General features: G+C 43.5%; 2 protein-coding genes across 2 annotated transcripts in view; both read right to left on the bottom strand.

The window, feature by feature from the left end:
• Positions 1-913: 913 nt before the first annotated feature.
• On the bottom strand, positions 914-3,638 carry TIMM8A (translocase of inner mitochondrial membrane 8A). The gene is made up of 2 exons (XM_020872911.2): positions 3,425-3,638; positions 914-1,937 (listed from the first exon to the last, which is right to left on the bottom strand). The coding sequence occupies exons 1-2, from the start codon at positions 3,554-3,556 to the stop codon at positions 1,776-1,778; spliced, it is 294 nt and encodes a 97-aa protein (XP_020728570.1). The 5' UTR covers positions 3,557-3,638; the 3' UTR covers positions 914-1,775.
• A 1,205-nt stretch (positions 3,639-4,843) lies between these two features.
• The window catches only part of BTK (Bruton tyrosine kinase), a 31,968-nt gene continuing 13,001 nt past the window's right edge, over positions 4,844-23,810 (bottom strand). The window contains exons 6-19 of the mRNA XM_020872940.2: positions 15,934-16,062; positions 15,552-15,619; positions 14,559-14,746; positions 13,768-13,830; positions 13,138-13,192; positions 12,772-12,851; positions 12,465-12,592; positions 11,577-11,651; positions 10,533-10,704; positions 9,823-10,039; positions 8,722-8,786; positions 8,023-8,141; positions 7,342-7,499; positions 4,844-5,338 (exon numbers count right to left, since the gene is read on the bottom strand). Coding sequence (XP_020728599.1) covers positions 5,267-5,338; positions 7,342-7,499; positions 8,023-8,141; positions 8,722-8,786; positions 9,823-10,039; positions 10,533-10,704; positions 11,577-11,651; positions 12,465-12,592; positions 12,772-12,851; positions 13,138-13,192; positions 13,768-13,830; positions 14,559-14,746; positions 15,552-15,619; positions 15,934-16,062 — 1,589 coding nt within the window. The 3' untranslated portion in view covers positions 4,844-5,266. The remainder of the gene's footprint in view (positions 5,339-7,341; positions 7,500-8,022; positions 8,142-8,721; positions 8,787-9,822; positions 10,040-10,532; positions 10,705-11,576; positions 11,652-12,464; positions 12,593-12,771; positions 12,852-13,137; positions 13,193-13,767; positions 13,831-14,558; positions 14,747-15,551; positions 15,620-15,933; positions 16,063-23,810) is intronic.

The following is a 23,810-nucleotide window of genomic DNA, read 5'->3' as shown; positions in this document are numbered from 1 at the left end:
AAAAAAATGATCAGTGCACATCCCCAGGCCCCATCTTCAATCAGTCTCCAATGTATCTCTTACTATCCTCCTTACTTCACCTTCAGCCACACTCACTTTCAGATTCTTCTACTACACTGGTGTTCCCTCCTTAGGGCCTTTGGACTTAGCATCACCCTTACCTGAAATGTTCTTCTCTCAGATACCTATATGACTTGGTTGCTTAGTTCTTTCAGGTCTCTGCTGAAAGGTCACCTCCCCCAGGAGGCCTTCTCCTACCATCTTTAGCTAAAATAACAATGCCCCACAAACATTCCCTGATATCCTCACTCTGCTTCTTCTGCATGGCACTCCTTATATTGACATGTGGATGTGTTTGTGGCCTGTCTCCCCTCACTAAAACAGAAGCTGTATGAAGGCAGGGACTATTTCTGAGCACTGCTGACATCCTGGTCCCCAAAACGGTGTATGGCAGAGTAAGTACTTAAATGTTTATTTTATTGTGTTTTCTAGTTTTCAAACTTTCCTTGTAGTGCCTATATGTGGGAAGTTAAGCAGGGACTAGAGACTTCTAGAAATGTGTATTTCCCAGTCTTCATGGATTGGCACTAGAGGCTCCCGACAAGAGTTCCAATTTAGGTCTATACTCCATTCCACTAGGATGTGAAGTAAGAGGAATGGGATCCAGTTTCGAGAATCTCTTCCACTACATTCAGGTAACTGACCGTCAGTACTGAACTCCTTCTCCTCCATCTCATTTCAAAGTCCTCTTTTCTCTCAGAAAGGTCAGGGGTTGCTGTAATACCGTGCCATAACTTGCACAGAACAGGTACCCAGGCTGACTACATTTCAGCCTTGGAACCAGCCCACTTGAAACCAAATCTCTCCAGGGTGTAGGTGATAATCAGAATACAAAGCCTTCTCAGTCACAGACTTAAATCTTGTAGCTTTTATTTCAGTGATTAAAAGATGCAGTAAATGGAAACTACACTGATTTACATTAGGCATGCACCTCGACCTGATACTGCTGTTAGTTTCTGACTGACCCAAATCTTAATTTTTTCATTGAGGCACATCGTTAAATTTTTTTGAACTCTGACACACAGGGTAAATTAACTTCTTCTCTGGCAGTTTAGTATGAAAATTACGTTCACTGGCTAGATTCCTTTAACTAAAGGCCTCTAGACTCTCAGGCAACCTGTACTAGCTCGAGATCATGTCATATAGATATTTAAGTGAATCATGGTATAAGGGAGACAGAGAATCTAGAAAGTTGAAATATATTTTTTCCAGCACTGATAATTAAACACTAGATAAGGAGGCCTACAGTTGAGTACCAAATTACTCTTCCCCTACTGCTGCCATTTCTGAGAGACACAAAGATGTATACTGATCTCCCCCCAAATCTGAAATGAATCCACACAAATAACAGATTATTACCTATCTGGTCCCAGTATCAAATTATAGAGCAATTCCACTATTAAAATTATAGGAAGCAGTTAATGGGACTACAAGAAAAGCATCATCCCACAAACAGTAATATGCATCTAGTAGAGTTTTTCATTCATCTGTCAATTGTTTTCACAAGATTAGCATTAAAAAAACACAACCCCAAATACATCTGACCCTCAAATCCCCCACATCAAAAATTAGTCTTTGTTCATTCTCAGATGACAGGATGTCCCAAGAGTGACAAAGGTGGGGGCCAATTCCCCCATAGCCTTTTCTTCAACTATCCCATCAACCGCTCTTCATCTCTTGAACTACCTTCCTTTTCCAAAGAGGTAATGCTGAGGTCAGTCAGAAAGGCTTTCTGAGAAGACTGGCTTGGATTTCTGTGTCTGTTCCAGTCGATTCAAGATGAATTGGCTTGTGTCAATGAAGCGCTCAACGCAGTTCACAAAACAGGCCTCAGCCCGACTGTCCAACTTTGGCCCAGGCTTGTCCATGCACTTTTCCTGCTCAGGACAAGATACAGAATTACAAAGGGAATTTGGAAAAAAAAAAAGAAGAAGGTGGACCTTCTTGTTGCTTAGAGGAAAAACTTCACCTAAAAACAGATTCTGATATGTTAATCACAATTCACACTCAACAGTTTACTTTGTGGCAATTTTCCACAGCCTTAAATTCTCACAGCAACCCTATGGAACAGATTCTGTTTATTATTAATCTTCATTTTACAAAGAGGGAAGCTGTGGCACAGAGATACTAAGTCACAGGGTCAGAAAATGATGGTGCTAAGATATTACAGAGCAAGACAAATGACAAAATACAAAGAAAGTTATCCCTTCACTGAATTTGGTTACAACTCTACAATGCTGCTTGCATTAAGTGCCTTTAAATTAACTGCAGAATAAATGGGTGAAAGGATAGATCATTGCAGCAAGACACCATAAAAGCTACCAAAGGAAAAAAAAAGTATGACTGGAGATTCCATAATATCTACTGAGACCAGAGGCTCTTGAATCCTCTCTCAAGACGAATGGAAAATTCTATGAATTTTCCTAAATTGCCCACTGCTTTCAGATTCTTAAAGGAGTCTTTAACCACACCACCACCTGGTCCAAATGTATCGAATCAGATATTTAAAAGAATCAAACCGCTCTAGTTCAAGGCAGATGGGAACTAAGCAATCATTTGTTAAGGGTCAGAGTCCAGCTATACCATAAGTTTATAATTCAAATGAATTTCGTTCATTATTCTGTTGTGTACACAAGCCTCAGACTTTCCACTTTCAAGGAAATTTATCCTTGGCTTCTGAATTCTGTGAATTTTGTATGTCAAGGCAGAGTAGTTATGCTGTCCTTGGCAGCCAGAGAACACTCTGATTCCAAGCTACAAACAAATGCCTTCTACCCTTTTGCCAAAGTCCCCTAACAGGGCATACTCAGTTCCTCAACCTTCAGACCTGAAACGGCTTGGTATTACACAACAATCCAACAAGAAGGCAAAAAAATGTGTATGTTGGTAGACATTACTCCACTTTTTTGGTTCGTGGGTTAGAGCCACTCCTCAGCAGGGACGGTTAGAGCAACTAAGTAATCAAGGCAAACTCTGAGGAGTGCAGGGACGGGAGATTCACTGATTCTCTGGGACGCAGGATGCCAAACATTAAATACCAATAGTGGGGGCGCTCATCGGTCCTGGTGACCAGCACTAGGTAGCTTCAACCTTGAACCAGCCTAAAGTTCTGGTTGAGACAACAGCATAAGTCTTCTACAATACCCAATCCTCTGCACTAACAAAGCCGAGGTCCGGAGCGACACCCCTCCTGAGAAGCGGAGTCACCCTTTTCCCCTCCCGGCTTAGCCTGAAGAACCTAAGGAAACCAAGGGGTGCTGCCGGGTCCTGTCCCTTGCCCGAATCCTAGCCGTCGGGGCGAGTTGCGCGAGGCAAGGACAGGCAAGTAGGTACCGTGGTCAGGTCCCAGCCCCAGGCACCTCACCCAACAAAGTTCCGTCATCTGGTGCACCAGCTGCTGGAAGCGCTGCTTCTGAGTCTCCACCTCAATGAAATGCTGCAGCTGCGGGTCTACCGAGCCCAAACCCGCCGCGGAGGAAGACGAGGAGGAATCCATCCCAGAGCGGTCACGCGTGCGCAGACGAACTCCACAGCAACTCACCGACCTTCACGTGTCTCCGCGGCGGAACCGGAACCACAACCCGCTGCCTCTGGGACCGCCCCGCGAGCGCACTGCGCGGGCGCGCGGCCCGCCCCCGTTTCCCCCCCGGGACCTGTCCCCGTCCCTCCTCCCCCCCCCCCCCACCCCGTCTCGGGTTCTGGGCTCTCCTTCCAGCCGTCCACGCGCCTCCCTCCGCCCCGTGCGCGACCCCGCGGCGGCGCCGTGTCTGCGACTGGAGGTCTCAGGACTGTCCGCCCAGCTCCGTGGCGCTGTCGGGACGTTATTTCAAAAAGAAAAGAAGAAGGTTAAAAAAAGGAAGTTACTTCGGACCATGTGGCCCGTTCCCGACTGGCCCAACAGCCCTGCCCCAGTCGGGTTCCAAATTGACCCACGCTTTCCCCGCTGCCGCGCTGGTGCTCGGCAGGGACTGCTGGGCCTGTAGCTTTGCTGTCCTGGGCCCCTGGCTCTAGTTCTTTAATGGAATTTACCCCGCCTGACGTAGCAAAAAGTGGCGCTGGCAGATTTTGTCTCCACCTGTCAGATTCATTCCGATGATATCTAATGCCTACCCCATGCCAGGGTTTGTGATTTCTTTGTGATCACTGTCTGTGATTCAAATGCTTCCCTGGGGGCTCAGCGGTAAAGCATCACCTTGCATTACAATGGACCATCTACAAGGCGGGAGACGCGGGTTTGACCCCTGGGTCAGGAAGATCCCCTGGAGTAGGAAATGGCAACCCACTCCAGTATTCTTGCCTGGAAAATTTCATGGACTAAAGAGCCTGGCAGGCGACAGTCCATGGGGTCTCAAGGGTTGATCACGACTCAGCAACTAAATCACCACCACCACCTGTTTCAGAAGCAGAATCTACCAAGAGTCAGAGGGCCTAAAAGGGCTTCCCTGGTGGCTCAGATGGTAAAGAATCTGCCTGAAATGCAGGAGACCTGGGTTCCATCCCTGGGTGGTTAAGATCCCCTGGAGAAGGGAATGGCAATCCACTCCAGTATTCTTGCCTGAAGAATTCCAGGGGCAGAGGAGCCTGGGGCTACTGTCCCTCCTATCAGATACAGCTCCTCAGATACAGCTGAGCGACTAACACAGAGGGGTTAAATGTGGAGAATCCCGTGGAGTTCTGAAAGTAGAAATGTGACAAACCAATCCCACACAGTAGTTTCCTGGAACACCGAGATAGGGCGCTTCAGGGAGGCTGCATGATTAATCCAAATAGCAAGAAACTTGCATGCTTTCCAGTAATTTTATTTTATCAAAACACCCTCCCCTTCCATTTTTATGACACCATTTTATTCCTGCCAAGTTCTACCTCCCTCCCCCCAAGCTCTATTGCCTACCCAAAGAGCTGTTGGACCCATTGTGAGGCTATTTACATCCCTCCCTCCCTCCAAATGATTCCATCCCACATTCAGTCTGTTTTAATACTTTTGGGAAATTTCCTCTCTGGGGGAAAATACCAGGCACAAAAATTCCTTGGCCTTTGCTCAGAAGGTATTAATAGTATCCCAGGGAAGAGATAGAAAGGCATTCCTAGATCTGGAGAGGGGCCTTTGTGTATTCAGCAAGGGCACAAAGGGCCTGGGATTTCCTCAGAGAAAGTGAAATTGAGATTGTGGAGGAGAGGAGTATAACCAAGAAGCTTATTGGTGAGCTCAGGACTCTTCATCCATGACATCTAGAATGTTGCTCAGAAGAATTTTGAAAGTGGGACGTTCATCTGCTTTCTAAAACCAAAGAAAAAAAATAGAGTGTTATAGTGGGCTAGAGTCCAGAATTCAAGGGAAACACAATGAGTAAACAGCAAATGTTTACGAAGTTATACTATATGCCCAGTAGCATACCCTGTGGATTACCCAAAAAGAGAGAGAGAGAAATAGAAGTATTCCATAAAGTCCTTGTGCACTTTAAATCTTTAGTAACTCGGGTTATTAATGTGGTGAGGAAATTTTGAAAATTATTCTCACAAACACTGATTGAAACTAAAGCCAAATTCATCATACCAATGCATTCTTATTTTGGACCCTCAAGTGGCTACCAAACAAATTTAAGTGGTTCACTGAACTGAAATCCTATAAGCTGTGATAATTTTGGTTTGGTTTCAACCATTTGTTTCTACCATCCTAAAGCCAAAGTTAACAAAGGAATGAACATGTCAAGAGGAGGAGCTGCTTCACTGGGCAGGCATCCTAAGCACCTGGGACCTCTTATTACCACCATCTGGCCTCCAGACTAAGGCCTTTTGTGATAGCCATGGTCCATAAGCCCCTGAGGTATTTAGTGATTCAAGATATATTCATGTAAGAAAAGTCTCAATCCATCAGAACCCAAAAGTCATCAACTTCTTGTTCCTTTGAATCTGTGATTCTGAAACCTGAGTATCAGAATTTCCTGGGAGGTTTAAAAGACATACCCAAGTTCCACTCTAGACATACCTAATCAGAATCTCTGGAAGTAAGGCCCAGTCATCTGTAGTTTCAAGAGTTCCCCAGAGATTCTGATGTGATTCTAGTTTCATGACTACTTCGTTAACAGGCTGTGGAGAAAGTACCTATCTGAAATACTTAACTAGCAGAGTGAGGATGAGCTAGCTGGGAGAGAGCAGCAGTCAATTACCCTCAATCCTGCCCAGCACAGGAGAGACGAGGGAAATGACTCTTGGGGTTCTCCCTTTCTCCACACTTTCTTTGTGACCTCAGTCATTTGTCAAAGGGAAAAGAGCCATGTTCTGATCCAGATGCCTACTTTTTACCCCACTAGGGTGGCTCCAGATTCACATACGTGCTTGCTGGACACTGTCAGTCTTTCCATGTTACTAATGGGGCAGAACTGAGAGCTGAGCACTCATTTCCTACTAGAGATTTAGTTTGCCAAATTAAGGTTGCCAAGGATCTATAGAAAATGGAGTAGGCACCCCTGAAGAACCCAAGGTGAGAGCAGCAAAGCATTTTAATAATAGTGGGACAGGCTCTTTATTTTCAAAATACCACATCTACCCACATATCCCATAATGCACTGTATTAAAAAAAACCACGAGAACTACCTATTTTAGTTCCCTTTCAGGTGTTAGCATTTTAAAAAAATCTCATTTAGGACCACAGCCAGAGAAAGTGTGCAGTTAGTAAAGTAGAAGAAAGGGCCAATGACTCCCAAAGGAATGAACACAAATTTTAATTAGTTTTCTTTTTTAATGTCCATACTCTTGTCTGAATGCCTCTGGCTGCCTACTTATGCTAGGTGACATGGCCCCATGACACCCCTCTCCCTAAAGCCAAAATGGTATTGGGGTCTTCTAATGCTCCTCCTCTTGGGACTTCCCTGGTGGCTCAGAAAGTAAAGTGTCTGCCTACAATGTGGGAAACCCGGGTTCGATCCCTGGGTTGGGAAGACCCTCTGGAGAAGGAAATGGCAACCCACTCCAGTACTCTTGCCTGGAAAATCCCGTGGACGGAGGAGCCTGGTAGTCTACAGTCCATGGGGTTGCAAAGAGTCGGACATGACTGAGCGACTAAAGAAAAAAACTAGTGCTCCTCTAGTGAGAATTGGAGTGGGCCTGGAAAAACTGGCCATGAAAGGGTTGGGATGTAGGCTGGGGTTTGAGAATGTGTACAGCTATCTGTCTGTGCTCAGTTACTATATGGTGAGGGAGAGTAGGGTGTGGGTGCTTGGTCAGCTAAATGGGAAAGTACGTTCAAGGAAATAATTTAAGAGGTCCCACTAAAACACTTACCTCATGCCAGCAGCTGTACATGATGGTATATACCCTCTCTGAAGCGAGATGAGGCCTGTAGAGACGTAGGCCTTGGGCAATGTGTTCAGCTGTTTCACTGTTAGTAAATCTCTCATATGGCATCTTCCCCAGAGAGTAAATTTCCCACATCAGCACCCCTAGAAAATGAAAAAAACAATGTGCTGTTTCTGGGTAGGAGGGATCCTAGTGTTCCTAGATCAACCTCAAACATTACATTCAGCTCGTTCCACCCCCTACCCCATCCCCGGGCTTTTTTTGATGTTGTTGTTCAAACTTCTGCTATAGTACTGAGTACGCTGGAGGTAATCAGGATTGCCCTGGACCATTAGTTCCTCTAGGAGAGAGACAGCATCTTATTTGTCTTTGTGGTTATAGGGTCTGGCAGAGTCCCTGGTACATAATTAGTATTCAAGAAGCTGTGGAATACTGAATGAATTGTTTGTTTCCCTTAATAGATTCTAAGTTCTAAGAAGGCAGGAATCTTGTCTACTTTACTGTTTTTAATCCCCAGAAACCCCTGTGGTGCCCGATTCCCTAAGGATTAGATGAATGAAAGCAAGAACAAATATCAGTCTCTCTGTGCAGGTTGCAGAGTGTGAATTTCCCCACAGCATTCCTTTTCCTTTGAGCTGTATAATCCATGTAATCGTATCCACTCACCAAAAGCCCAAATGTCAGACTTGCTGCTGAACTTGCTGTACATAAGAACTTCTGGTGGAGACCACCGGACAGGGAATTTGGAGCCTACTGAGCTTGTATATTCATCATCCAGAACATACCTGCAAAGGATTCAGGACTTGTTGCTGTTACAATTTGGAGAGTTTGATATTTGCTTAAATTTTCTTGGCAGAGCCATAAGAATTGCACAAATGCTACAGGCCAACCAGTGTCTTTTACAAATGCCATTACTAACATATTCCTGTTTTCATATCCAACTTAGCTTTCCTGATTGACAATATAGTTACAGCAAGGATTAAGTGGAATAAGGTCTAATAGGTACTCCCTTTCCTCTTTTCTCACCCTTCCCTTCCTTCAATTCTGCAGTCAACAGTGGCAATTAGGCTCATTAGGAAAGGAGACAGAGTAAAGTCAACAGGATTAACAGAACAAGACAGAGTATAGGGGAAATTAGCTTTTTAAAAAAGAGCAAAGGAGAAAGGAGAAGAAAGGGCTATAACAATAAAACAGAAAGATGAAAAGTGACTTAAACCATTCAGAGAAAGAAAAGGTATAGAAAGATGGTGGGAAAAACTAGAATTATAAGGGGAAAGTGAGAAGATTAAAAGTTATAATGTCATCTCACGTTTATACTGTGCCAGTTTTACTTTTAGAGGGAAAGGTGAAAAAGACTGCACTCACCTGGACAGGCCAAAGTCAGATACTTTAACAACTCCTTGATCATTAACCAAACAGTTTCGAGCTGCCTGTAGTGCAACAGATACCAGTGAGACTCTGTCCTTGGAGCACAGGTTAAAGGCACAAAGCTTGTGCCCACCAGGGGAGGGAAGACTCATCTCCTTTACCCAGAGACACCTTCCCACCTAACAGGAGTCAGCTGATGCCACTGAGGAATTTTGATGTACTTCCATCACATATACAGCAACCCCCATAATAAGTAAAGTCTTAATTTTGTAAAGCTCTGAGGACTTGCAGCACGATTTCACTCATATTGATAGTTCCATGACAACCTTTCCTGCATTGAAATGTTGAGAGAATTAAGAGAGAACAGAAGGCAAGTGTGTTTTGTTTTCTGCTTTTCTACCAGCAGGACTAGGGCTATTTCTGCCTTGGCCTGGCTGAAATAAACATGCCCCGGGAGGCCAGGCAGGGGAAGTGATAGAGTGAAGTGGGTAGGTGGAGATGTCAGGAAAGTGTTTGGTCTAAGGGAGGTCAGCCACTTTCCTGTGATCAGCTAGACCATCTTGTAATACCAAGCCCATATTTTATAGGCCAACAGTTAACATGGCCTATGAGAATATGAGTCTGGTGATACAAGATGATGTCAATTTTCATGAGAAGCTGTATGAATTTACAGTTCTTTAATGTGAAATGTTTTCAAGTGTTTGCTAACTAATATATTAATATAACATTTAAAAATGCACCAACAGACACCCAGTTTGTGATTCTGATATAATCAGAATGATGGTTCTGTGCTAAAAAGCAGTCCTATCAGGAAGCAGGGCTGCCCTTCTGCCCCTGGAGGACTCCACCATTTCCTTGTCACAGTAGGAGGGGCTGGGAGTGAGGGCTTCAGCTCCCACTGTGGCAGAACTTGTGTTGAGGCTGGAGTTCCTTGACCGGCTGACCACTAGGGCAGAGGTTCACCAAACTTTTAGTATTTTCTAGATAAAACTGAAGTCATGGCTCCAGCCACCTTCCTCAGCCATGGATGGTATGTCTTCCTGTGCTACTTCCACCCCCTCAGCCCTTGGACCCAGACCAATCCTTCTGAGATCCTACCAGGTCTCGGTGGAGGAACTGCTTAGACTCTAGGTATTCCATGGCTTCACAGACATCCTTGCACATCTCCAGCAGCTGCTGAGTCTGGAAGCGGTGGCGCATCTCCCTCAGGTAGTTTAGGAGGCAGCCATTGGCCATGTACTCAGTGATGATGAAGATGGGGCGCTGTTTCGTGCAGACGCCATACAACTGCACCAGCTTCTCATGGGAAAGATTCCTACAGGAGAGGCAATGAACCAGTCCTCCCTTTCTGACTCTGAATATCATTCAGAAAGGAACTGAGGAGGAAAGGAGTTGGCCTTGGAGTAGAGTGTCAAATGAGAGATCATAATAACCTTTTTCCTACCCTAAACTCTAACAGTGCCTAATATGTGAGGGTGAACCAGGATTTGGAGCCATCGATAGAACAGGAAACAACTCCAGGGCTGAGTGAACACTAAGGGTACATTAAAATGTCTTCCTTTTGAAAGTCTCATTCTCTACATTTACCCTCAAATGCTATCAAGATGATACCCACCCATGAGCAATACTATCCTCCATCAGTCTCAAAGAGAAATGAGTACCTTAGCAGTTAGGACTCACACCAATCAAAGGCTGACCTCAGGCCCAGCTCCCAAATCTCCCTTATTATAAATCACCTTAAACCACAGTGGGAATCATCCTTTTAATTCCTAGACTGGATGGAGAGTTGAGTTTGGACTGTAACTCACATCATGACTTTGGCTTCTTCAATGAACTCATCCTCAGACATGGAGCCTTCTTTGATCATCTTGATGGCCACGTCATACTGGCCCCTCCACTTCCCGTACTTCACTACTCCAAATTGTCCAGTCCCTAGCTCCTTCAAGAAGGTCAAGTCCTTTGGATCGATTTCCCATGATCCTATAATAACAACGCCTTGATATGATTCTCTGAGTCATGTATGTATAATTTCTACAATAGATTAGAATCCCTACTGGGGGTAGAAATAGACAAGCAGTAAAAGGGAAATTCTCAGGGGTATAAATTCATCTTTGCTCAGGTAAATCTCAGGGACATGGGATTACTGATTGGAGGAGTCTGGGAATTTTTGGTACAAGTCAGGCATAGAGCAAGAAGATCAATCAGACAACCTCTTTTAAAAATCCCTTTATGATTTTTTTCCCCACAATTGAAAAAAAAACCAAGCCTTTATGAATCTACGTTTTTGCAGTCCCAGTAGGAGCCACCAGAGGGAGAAAACTCATTAGATAACTTTTATTTGTCTCTGTCTTAACACATTATTGACTGGGGGATTTTTGCAGAAACTAACGTCTCTGGCATTTATAGGTCTCTGGTCAATAATGTGTTAACATTCCTTGTGGCAGCTGGGATGGAACAGTGCACTGCAAGAATGATTGAGAGGCAAGGTCTGGTTGGGTCTGTCAGATGTAGCAGTGCTTGCAACTGGCTGGTCCACCCTGCTGCTGGCTGCTGCTGCTAAGTCGCTTCAGTCGTGTCTGACTCTGTGCGACCCCATAGACGGCAGCCCACCATGCTCACCCGTCCCTGGGATTCTCCAGGCAGGAACACTGGAGTGGGTTGCCATTTCCTTCTCCAATGCATGAAAGTGAAAAGTGAAAGTGAAGTAGCTCAGTCGTGCCTGACTCTTAGCGACCCCATGGACTGCAGCCCACCAGGCTCCTCCGTCCATGGGGTTTTCCAGGCAAGAGTACTGGAGTGGGGTGCCATTGCCTTCTCCGTGTCCACCCTGCCCTAGAGAAATAAGCACTTACCGTATCCCAGGCCTGCAGTGGAAGGTGCATTCTTGTTTTGTTGAGACACTGGATATTTGAGCCTAGATATGAGTCCTAGAACATACAGAGAGGGTCATGCTGCTGGTGCAGAGCAGGGAGTGAGATGCCTTGCACACTTAATGCCTCACACTTCCAATATTCATCTTTCTAGTACATTTTGAATCCCAAAAGATTGCCATGAACCTGAATTTTTCTGGAAGTGTCTCCTCTTACAAACGTTTTTCAGGGACAAGAAAAAGAAAATGCTAACTGAAGTATGCTCCCCAGCTAAATATATCCCCACCTTCCAGCCCAGGCTTAACTCATATCCTCCCTCTCCTTTTGATACTGAAAATTGTAATTGGAACCTCGTAAAATGAGAGCCTTGATACTGCCTTGCCTGGATGTGGTGGACAGCTGCAAGCCTTCTTGATGAAGTTTTTCCCATGTATTCATGTTCTCTCCAATCTCCCAGTTTTTAGAATGTCTACACTGCTTAGAAACTCTCTTCTGATGTTTTTGAACCTGTATGTTCTTTAAGGGCAAGGACCTAAAGTAATAGTTTTTGTGTGTTCTCTAGTAACAAGAAAATTACTGAGTAGATGCTAGGAATTCAATGAATATTGCTGATTGATTAATTACCAGTCTCTTCTATGTCCTTCCTTAGCATTGAGCATCAATCACCAAATAAGAAGTCAGTCCCTACTGGGTGTAAGGTCTGCCTTTGACCACCTCTTCATTTGACCTCAGTCCAGCATCACAGGGGTTCATTTTCACAGCTAATCCTCACTACCCCATGAGGCTTAATGTTTCACCTAACCACCTTGTCCTAAATTCCTTCTCTTGGTACTTGTCATACCCTTCTTCTCTGGTTCCCCTTGTACTTACCAGCAGAGTTATGCTGATGGTAGTTAATGAGCTCAGGGATAGTGCTGAAAAGGTGCTTCTCAGCCAAGTAATACTGGCTCTGAGGTGTGGAACACACGACATAATGGCGTATCACCCCTTGAGGTTCCCTGAAGAAGTGGACGCTAAGTCAGCAACTCGGGAACAAGGGCCCAAAGGACCCAAGAAGTGAAGTGAGGTGAGATTTGAGTTTAAGGGACAGAGGAAGTGGGAGAAGCACTTCATTAAGGAACTGTTGGATGGGTGCCCCTGTTCTTTGTCCCCAGGGCCTTAAAACAGTAACACTCACCCTGTAGATTTGGCAAACACAGACACAGTATATTTTCCAGCTTTGCTGGAGTCTCTAACAATGAAGCCTCCTTCTTTACCCTGAAAAGATGGGAAAAGAAGCTGACCATCAGGAGGAAATGGCACTGCCACCAGCATCCCAACTGCCCAAACCCAAGACAAAACAGAAGCCCTGATTTCACTGCCAAGTTCCACATTTGAGCTGCAGCCTCATTGCTTTTGACACTGAAAAGTATAATTGGGACCCCATAAAATGAGAATCTTGACACTGCCTTGCCTGGAGGTGGCGGACAGCAGCCAGCTCTCAATTCAGGATCCTTGCTTGTGGTGCAAAGAGACTGCCATTTACTTGTGGTCACACACTTACCTCTTGCTTCAACAGTTGCTCAGCTTGACTCCGAGTCATGTGTTTGGAATACCACCTGGAAAGGGAGAGTGCTTGGCTGGTTTCTAGGCCATGGCCTGCGTAGCTCATAAGAGTGCTATCTGTGGCTCACCCATGCCATTGAGTCAGTTAGTTCACTCAACTGCCATTTACTGAGTGCCTGTCATGTTCATAGCACACTATATCGCTTTCCCAAAGCCTGCTTGGTGCTGAAGAATTGTGGAAATGGACAGTAAGTGGCAGAAGGTTGCAGGGAACAGATGAGGGTCAGGGCTTTCAAAGACAACCCACTTCCATGATTCGGGAGAATGGACAACCACAATAGTTTGCCATTTTTCACCCTTTCAAATGTTTCCTATCAGGCTGTGTTTTCCTTTGAGTGTAGTTCTTCGGATTTGGAGAGGAGGGGGTATGGTGACCTCTCCAGATTCCATCAACAGGGTGTTTGGGATAAGGGTAAGATGTAGGCACTATCACTTGAACTGGTGGCATCATTTGACCCAGTTGATGTTGATTTTAATAAGTATCTTGAAATAAAAATTTTGTTGAAAGTATGAAAAAGGTTTATACTGTATTGTGAAGATTCTGTACTGGGAACATAAGCATACTCACTCATACATTTCTATGGAGTCCTCCGCTTCAGTTACATAGTTACTAGGGATATAGCCTTCCTGCCTGTAGAGGAGACAACAGGGTTGATCATCCAACACTCCCCAATCTGGGTGAGAGACAGATTTGGTTACCTTGTATCCTGGGGCTCAGAACCGGTCTCAAATGGTGGTATATAAAATGTCCCACCCTCAAAGAGGATCATGTTGCCAATGCACAGCTAGGGCAGTGAAGTGTGTAGCTTCTGCACTTGCAGCATTGATTGTGCTCCACAACACGTGAGCTCAGGGAGGGGGCCACGTGTAGAGCTGAGCTCTGGGAAGTACTTGCAGGGAGAGCATATTCCCTTTGATGTGGGAAGAACAATTTCTGATCAGGATACTGAGTAGGGGAATTATGCTGCAGGATCTTGCATGTGTGTAGAGTAGGTGGGAGGGATTCCCTGGCAGCTCAGCTGGTAAAGAATCCACCTACAATGCAGGAGGTTCGATTCTTGGGTCAGGTAGATCCCCTGGAGAAGGGAAAGGCTACCCACTCCAGTGTTCTTGGGCTTCTCTGGTGGCTCAGATGGTAAAGAATCTGCCCACAATGTGGGAGACCTGGGTTCAGTCCCTGGGTTGGGAAGATCCCCTGGACGAGGGCACCCCACTTCAGTATTCTTGGCTGGAGAATCCCCATGGACAGAGGAGCCTAGTGGGCTACAGTCCATGGGGTCACAAAGAGTTGGACATGAGTGAGCGACTAAGCACAAAGTAGATGGACACAAGGATCAGGGAGAGCAGACATGAACTCACCCATTTTTATCCCGGGCACGCCACCAGGGTAAGTTGCTCTCCTCCAGGATAAAATACTCGTTGCCCTTATGCAGCTGTAGATCATTTGCATTCATTGGCATGTAGTCATAAAGGGCTACAACTTTTTTCAGCTCACTTGTCGAGACAGGTGCTGCTGTTGGCTCAGGGGGCAGTGGCTTTTTTAAGATCTGTGTTGTTAGGGAAAAAAAGTTGGGGAGATTGGCTAGATATCAGGCACTCTCCTATTGTTCCCCAACCATTCTAACCCAAATCAGGCAAAATAAAAGGTTTATTCAACATTCATTCAACAACCATTTTTAAGCACCCATGCAGGGTCTCTCAGCATGGAATGCACATCAGAACCATCTTGAGGGCAGTTAACAATCCCGACACCCAGATAGTTTCAAAGACCAATTATGTCAAAATCTCTGAGGGTTGGACCCAGGCATCAGTGTTCATAAAGCTTCCTGGGCAAAAACCATGTACAGCCACCATCTGGAAAACTTCTTAGCACTAAACTAGTACATGGACCCACTAAGTGGCTCTGAATCTTCTTTTCTTTGTTTGTAAAGTGAACATAATAATTCCTGCCTTGCTTACCTACAATATATGAGAAAAGCCTTTCTAGATCTCCAAAAGTAACCCCCGAAATCAAGTTTTAAAGTAAAATATTAGTGGTAAAATCAAGATATTGGGTATACAGGCATTCACTGTTAAAATTTTTCAATTTTATGTTTGAAAATATTTTTCATTAAAAAAAATCAGGCTTTGTTTTGTTCTAAACAAGTGATTGGATTAAATGGTTGCCAAGAGCTTCGTAATAAGCCTCTGTCTCTCCACCGAACAGGAAGTCCTACTTAGAAGGCCAAATCCCCTATCTCAACAAGAATACCAGTTTACACTGCCATATTCCAGGGAGAATTCTAAGACTCGTCTGTTTTCTGGGTGTAACTGTAAGTTTCCATTGAAGCAGCACCCAATTTTCCTGTATACCTGGTCCTCCTCAGGTGTGGGAGGAAGAGGCTTTTTTGTCTTGCGGTGAGAACTCCCAGGTTTTAAGCCTGCAAAGTAAGAAACCAGTGATACAGAGTGCATATTTGGGAAGGGCCCAGGGACAGGTTTGGTCAGGAACTTTACTCTTGTATTTGGTTCCTTTACATAGTAAAGGCTACTGTAGTCTTGATGGCTACAGCCCAGTGCCAGTTTGCCCAGCTAGAAAGAACAGAGCATCAGCTGGATTTTAGTTCCCACCCATCCCCTCTCCTAGGCTCCTTTGTACACTGGCCAAAATGTACAAACCTGGGTTTGATAGAACCCTGAGAAAGTGATGGATAGAGTCAAAGGAGGGAGAGATTATATTGATCAGATCTCTTACTTCCATTTCTGTTCTCCAAAATTTGGCAGCCCATAGCATTTTTGGCTGTCTGAGAGCAGCAGAGATACTGCCCATCAATCCAGAAGCAAGGGTGATATTTCTGTACCAGATCACTGTTGTACCGGATTACTGTAAGAGGAGAAAAGAGAGAGAGAGGTGACATTTGACGTGTGGGAGAATCTACCATAGGCATGTTTTCCTCTTTGAGCATAGTGGTGAGCTTCAGACAGCTGCCCCTTCCTCAGCCACCCTAAAGGGAAGCAAACACAGGACCAGTTGGCTCACATGCTTCGCCGTGGAGAATTCCTGTGTCATTCTCTTCAGTGGTTCGGTTACGATGACTATCTCCCAACCAGTGACCAAAGCGATAAGAGTATCTGATGTCTCCAGAGCCCCAGAACAAAAATATGTTATCTATGGTTTCCTGGTAGCCATTACAATCTTCCTGTAAAGCAGGTGTTGACTCTGGTGGTCTTTCCCAGAAAAGGGAAACAATATGACAAGCCAGCTCTCACTCCAGCTCTCAATATAGCAATGCCTCAGCTCCTAGAGTGCTCTTTTAGAGCTATTTGTCTTTGTGAAAACTCCTGCCTCGCACTTTCTTTGTTCATAAGACAGTCAACAGAACAGGGCTCAGGATCAAATGAAGGTGATTTTGCCTCTAGAATAAACATAGTTCAGTCTTCCCAGGGCCACTGAGGTTGAGTGGCCACAAGGGTTGAGCTCCTTATGGGAGACAAACACAGCAGTTCTATTTCCCTCACAGGGCTGTAAGGCCCAAAAGATCTCTCAGAATAGACAATAGGGTGGGTTGCACATTGGAGGAATTAGTTTTACAGTTTTTAATATTGTGGCATTGTAAGAATTTTAACCAGAAGTTGATTAGATAAGTCATCCTGTGATCCTGTTGCCAGGTGACAGAGAAGCAAAGACAAAGGAAATAATTGACAATAGCTAGCCTTGGGGCAAAGATCTAGGCTGGCCTAAGAATATGCATATTTGAGGACATACTCATTTCAGCATTTGATGCTAAAAAGAAGCCCTGCATAATTTTTTTTAAAAGATAAAAATAAAAACAAAATAAAACCTTCCTTTGTAAAGATCAGCTTAAGTCCTTAAGAGCTTGCTAGTCACCCTCTACTCACTTAAGACTTTGGAGGAGGCCTAGAAGCTACTGGTGGCCAGGTGCATTTTACAGGCAAATGAAGAAAAAGTGCTGTCTCTTTTTTCTTTCTTTCTTTTTTTTTTAAATTGCCATCTTGATGCTTTTCTAAACATGGATTTGAAGACTTCTAACCAGTGTCTCCTGCCCCTACACACTCATCCCTTACTTTTTCAGCATATTCCTTCACCATTGCACCAAATGCAGAGTGCTGGGAGCTGATCAGATGGAGTGCAAGCTAAAAGGGGCTACATTGTCTGTAGAGGATTTTAAAACAATAACAAAGCCAACCAACCACTACAATATTGTAAAGTAATTAGCCTCCAACTAATAAAAATAAATGAAAAAAAATCTGTAGGCCTTCTATTATCCTTATTGCCAAATTCAGACTTAAATTGAAGAAAGTAGGGAAAACCACTAGACCATTCAGGTATGACTTAAATCAAATCCCTAACGATTATACAGTGGAAGTGAGAAATAGATTTAAGGGCCTAGATCTGATAGAGTGCCTGATGAACTACGGACAGAGGTTCGTGACATCGTACAGGAGGCAGGGAGCAAGACCATCCTCAAGAAAAAGAAATGCAAAAAAAGCAAAATGGCTGTCTGAGGAGGCCTTACAAATAGCTGTGAAAAGAAGGGAAGTGAAAAGCAAAGGAGAAAAGGAAAGATATACCCATTTGAATGAAGAGTTTCAAAGAATAGCAAGGAGAGATAAGAAAGCCTTCTTCAGAGATCAGTGCAAGGAAATAGAGGATAACAATAGAATGGGAAAGACTAGAGCTCTCATCAAGAAAATTAGAGTACCAAGGGAACATTTCATGCAAAGATGGGCTCAATAAAGGACAGAAATGGTATGGACCTAACAGAAGCAGAAGATATTAAGAAGAGGTGACAAGGATAAACAGAAGAATTGTACAAAAAAGATCTTCATGACCCAGATAATCATGATGGTGTGATCACTCACCTAAGAGCCAGACATCCTGGAATGTGAAGTCAATTGGGCCTTAAGAAGCATCACTATGAATAAAGCTAGTGGAGGTGATGGAATTCCAGTTGGGCTATTTCAAATCCTGAAACATGATGCTGTGAAAGTGCTGCACTCAATATGCCAGCAAATTTGGAACACTCAGCAGTGGCCACGGGACTGGAAAAAGTCAGTATTCATTCCAATCCCAAAGAAAAGCAATGCCAAAGAACGCTCAAACTACCACACAATTGCATTCATCTCACACACTAGTAAAGTAATGCTCAAAATTCTCCAATCCAGGCTTCAGCAATACATGAACCGTGAACTTCCAGATGTTCAAGCTGGTTTTAGAAAAGGCAAAGGAACCAGAGATCAAATTGCCAATATCCTCTGGATCATCAAAAAAGCAAGAGAGTTCCAGAAAAACATCTATTTCTGCTTTATTGACTATGCCAAAGCCTTTGACTGTGTGGATCACAATAAACTGTGGAAAATTCTGAAAGAGATGGGCATACCAGACCACCTGACCTGCCTCTTGAGAAATCTGTATGCAGGTCAGGAAGCAACAGTTAGAACTGGACATGGAACAACAGACTGGTTCCAAATAGGAAATGGAGTACGTCAAGGCTGTATAGTGTCACCATGCTTATTTAACTTATATGCAGAGTACATCATGTGAAATGCTGGGCTGAATGAAGCACAAGCTGGAATCAAGATTGCTAGGAGAAATATCAACAACCTCAGATATGCAGATGACACCACCCTTATGGCAGAAAGTGAAGAAGAACTAAAGAGCCTCTTGATGAAAGTGAAAGAGGTGAGTGAAAAAGTTGGCTTAAAGCTCAACATTCAGAAAATAAAGATCATGACATCTGGTTCCATCACTTCATGGCAAACAGTGGAAATAGTGGCAGACTTTATTTTGGGGGGCTCCAAAATCACTGCAGATGGTGACTTCAGCCATGAAATAAAAAGACACTTGCTCCTTGGAAGAAAAGCTATGACCAACCTAGACAGCATATTAAAAAGCAGAGACATTACTTTGTCAACAATAGTATCTATAACATCCAAAAATATTATAAAACCCCCAAAAAAGTTGTTTCACAGAACTTAGGCTTTAAAGTTAGTAGATTAGTAATAAATAAAATATATTGCTAACAAAAAAATTTATATTATCAGTAACTTCATTTACGTAAACTTCAATACCAGATTATAAATGAATGGTCTTTGGAACATGCCTTATTTTTAAAGTCATATTTTGCCTGATCTCTGGCCAGTAAAACTCTTTTCTAATTATTTAAGACATTTTGTTTTGTTTTCAGAATAAGCCCATTCTTATTACATACATCTTTATAATAAATTTCAAGTTTTCTGTTTCTAAAAAAAAAAATAAAGGTCTGTCTAATCAAGGCTATGGTTTTTCCAGTAGTCATGGATGAATGTGAGAGTTGAACTGTAAAGAAAGCTGAGCGCCGAAGAATTGATGCTTTTGAATTGTGGTGTTGGAGAAGACTCTTGAGAGTCCCTTGGACTGCAAGGAGATCCAACCGGTCTAACCTAAAGGAAATCAGTCCTGAATATTCATTGGAAGGACTGATGTTGAAGGTGAAACTCCAATACTTTGGCCACTTGATGCAAAGAGCTGACTCATTTGAAAAGACCCTGATGCTGTGAAAGATTGAGGGCAGGAGGAGAAGGGGACGACAGAGGATGAGATGGTTGGATGGCATCACTGACTCAATGGGCATGAGTTTGAGTAAACTCCGGGAGTTGGTGATGGACAGGGAGGCCGGGCGTGCTGCAGTCCATGGGGTCGCAAAGAATCGGACACGACTGAGCGACTGAACTGACTCTAGCAATTTTGAACAATGTTCCAGATACTCTTCCTAGCTAGAACTGATTGCTCCTACCCTCTGCCCCCCCGCCACCCCTCCCTTGTGCCACCACTGTCACTGAGGGATTTGAAGAACCTTGGGTGCACACTTCAGCACCAGTAGACATTTCAAAAATTTTTAATCAACAACTAGCTGCTCTGATAAATTCAGCTATCCTAATATGCTAATGAGAGGCTATAGGACTTCCTACCCCCCTACCTCCAGCACAGTCATTAAGAACCCACCCTACATTTCCAAATAATTAAGAGGTCCCTTGAAGATGACACTCTTCTTTTGTTGGTTAATGCAGAGCTGGTATTTCCAACTATTTAGAATTGCAAAGCAGTGTCTGTTACAAACTGAATGTTTCTGTCCCCCCAAATTCATATAATGATGCCTCCCTTCTGATATTAGGAGATGTGGCCTTAGGGACGTACTCAGGTCATGAGAGTGGAACCTCAAGATGAGATTAGTGTCCTTATAAGAAGAGACCAGAGAGAGATTGTTTCTCTCTGCCATATGAGAACCAGTGAGAAAAGTGACCAGTCGGCAAGCCAGGTAGAAAGTTCTCACCAGCAACCAAACTGGCCAACACCTTGGTCTTGGACTCCCCAGCTTCCAAAACTGTGAGAAAAATGTTTGTTGTTTAAATCACTTGATCTATGATATTTTGTTGTGGTATCCCAAGCTGATTATGACAGCATCCAGGTGGGAGAACTAGGAGAAAACTGCTTACTTCACCAGTACATGGGACCAGGAAGCACTAATGGTTGATGCACATTTCAAGTATATCATGGACTGATCTCTCATATCCATTTTTATCAGGATAATGGCTCAAATTCTGTTTGGGGCATGACTGATTGATTACCCTTCATATGCATCATTGGAGTTTCACAAATGCCACTCATTCGTTTTGGTGAGGTCAGGTCTTTCGCTTATTTTTAAGCTACAGTTAGGATAGGCTCTATTGAGCTTGACCAAATGAAGACAAGTATCTGTGGTGCTGTAACATGTACCCACTGCCATATTCAATGAAATGGAAGGAGAGAGCTCAGGGCTCAGTCCTCAGGGATACAAGGTTTGCATGAAAAGTACCACTGAAAAGAAATGCAGTTCAATATGAGATACCTGACATCCTACTTTTTAAATTGAGGTATGAATGTGAATGTGTTAGTCGCTCAGTCATGTCTGACTGTTTGCAACTCCATGTAGTCTGACAGGCTCCTCTGTCCATGGGATTTTCCAGGCAAGATACTGGAGTGGATTGCCATTTCCTTCTCCAGGGGATCTTCCCAACCCAGAGGGAGAACCCAGGTCTCCCACCCTGAAGGCAGCTTTTTTTTTTTAACCATCCAAGCCACCAGGGAAGCCCTTGAGGTATAGCTTACATATAAATATATAAATTGAGGTATAGCTAATATATAATAAAACATGCAATCTGAGATATCCAGCTAGCCACATTTGTGTAAAACCATTTAACCACCACTCAGATCCAGCACCTCAGAAGGCTCCCTCGTGCCTCTTCACAGCCAATACAGCTACAGAGGTAGCCTGCATACCATGAGGCCCCCTTCTCATATTAGTGATTTGCAACTGGTGCATTTTACCCCAGATTGGGATAACTTATCACTAGAGTGGGATTTTACAGCTTCCAGAGTATCTCATTATTGGCATTGCCAGCATCTGGGGCTGTTCTGAGATCTTTAGGATTTGCATCTAAATCTCCCAACAACTGTGGTGTTTGTTGCAAGGCAGCTACTCTGGGGCTTGTCAGCCCAAGTAGATTCTGGAGTAAATGAAAAAAAAAAAAAAAAGCTTTCGGTAAAACACAAGGGAAGAGAAGGCAAAATTGAACCAATGAACTAACTGAAGTAGTAGTGGTTTCTGTTTGTTTCGGTTTTGTTTTTACTGTTGGAATTTTACTTACCTATGAAACTTTAATAGCAGGGCATAATCAAAATAGTAAGGTTAATATCAGAGTCAATAAAACAAATTTACATGCTGAATAGTCTTATCCTCAGTCATTGCTCATAAATTGAATATAGTGGGCACTCTATGTATTTTTGAGCTAACCTAAAACTGGTTTTGAAATTGGTGCTTGAAGTGTTAAAGGAATTACTAACTCATACACACCACATTTTTTCCCTTTTGTTTCTCGCTCATCTAGTTTGTCCCACCTTCTATTTCCAAACTAAATCCTAGCTGTCCATCAATGTGGATCCCAAGTTGGTGGTTGTTGTTCTGCAGAAAAATCATTTAACACACCTATTTGTTGGTCGCCTTCTGTGTGCAAGGCAATGTATAAGGTACTGTGGAGAGAACCAAAGAAGTACAAATATATATGCCCTCTGGAACTCCAGCTCAGCCTCTGCATGTATTTCTCTGCCTTGGAGGTGGCATCTTGGTTTAGAGCACAGACTTTGGAGCTTGAGCTCAAAGCCTGACCATGCCACTTACTAACTGAGTGCCTTTGGGCCAGTTACTTAACCTCCTGTACCTCTGTTTTTTTGGTCTCTAAAATGGGGATGGTGAAATTAACTGCCTAAGGGTGGCTGATTAGGCAGTGGAAGAAGAAATGAGCTAATGTACATAAAGGACTTAAGATCTTGGATCATAATAAGCATTACTGAAGTGTTTGCTCATTTTGAACCCTCAAGGCTAAAGGTGACCTCTTCAAAACATGCCAGGAACTGAACTACATGGTGCAAGATATCGCCTATTTGTAATGTCCACATGGCCTTACTCTTAAAATATCTTGCAGCCAACTACAGGTGCAATTTCTGGGCTTGAGAACCAGGCAGCACAAAACTCTGCAGTGAGTTTAGGCTTCAGAGTCAAACAGACTTAGGGACGTAGTAAGAACCCAGGCTCCACCACTCACTAGCTATGTGCGCTTGAGCAACTTACTTAACCTCTTAGAGCTTCAGTTCTCTCATCTGTAATTAGGAGTATAATACATACTAAATAAACTTATTGGCAGGATTAAATGTGCTAGTATGTTTGAAGCGCTTGGCATAGAGCCTGGTACAGAGTTAATGCTCATTAGGTGTTAGTTGTTTTTAGCCCAAGGTTGCTGTGAGAATTAAATGAGATAATGATTACAAGATATCTAGCTTAGTGTCTGACACACAAAAAGAACTAAGTAAATGACCCTTCTGTTTCTTTCTCCTCTTTTGGCTCGAAAGATCTGATGATTTTTGTACTGGCCAATCAGACTTGCATTCAAGGGACTGAACAAAGCTGGTGTAGTCAACCACTGAATATCAGAATCTACATGTTTATTAAGACAAAGGGCTGTCATGCAATAACCCAACCATGCTGTTATCAGTCTGCCATCCTTCCTGTTTCTCTAGGCAGCCTTTCCTGATGTCAACTCAACCAGTTAATCTCTCAGTCACTTGACATGTGGCTATATATACACACAAATAAGTGTGCATGCATCCTGTGCTGTAAGCATTTACAGTCGAGTTTATTTGAGCACACTCTATGGTCTATGTGAACAACTGAACTATGTTTAATTGAGGTCCTCACAAAGCAAGGAACAGAAAATAACTCTTTAGAAAATATTTACCAACAATGAAAAGATGTACAGTGCTTTCTTGTACAGTGCTTTACAGCTGCTGTGTGCTTTCACATACATTACCTCCCAGAGGTAGGTACCATGGACATCATTATTATTCCTCTTTCAGAAAAAGAACTTGAACCTCAAAGAAGCTTGTTGGCCTGCTTACCAGAGGTCACCCAGCCTAGCAGTGGTAGAATAAGACTTGGAACCAGGGTCTTTACTCTGACCCTAAGCACTCTCATATATTAATTTTTTTGGAACCAGATATTTCATATCTATGATTCAAAATATTGAAATAACCATTGA

The sequence above is a fragment of the Odocoileus virginianus genome, chromosome X (assembly GCF_023699985.2).
Source record: "Odocoileus virginianus isolate 20LAN1187 ecotype Illinois chromosome X, Ovbor_1.2, whole genome shotgun sequence".
Taxonomy (NCBI): domain Eukaryota; kingdom Metazoa; phylum Chordata; class Mammalia; order Artiodactyla; family Cervidae; genus Odocoileus; species Odocoileus virginianus.
Note: the sequence above shows the minus strand (reverse complement) of the source record. Positions and strands in the feature narration are given on the sequence as shown.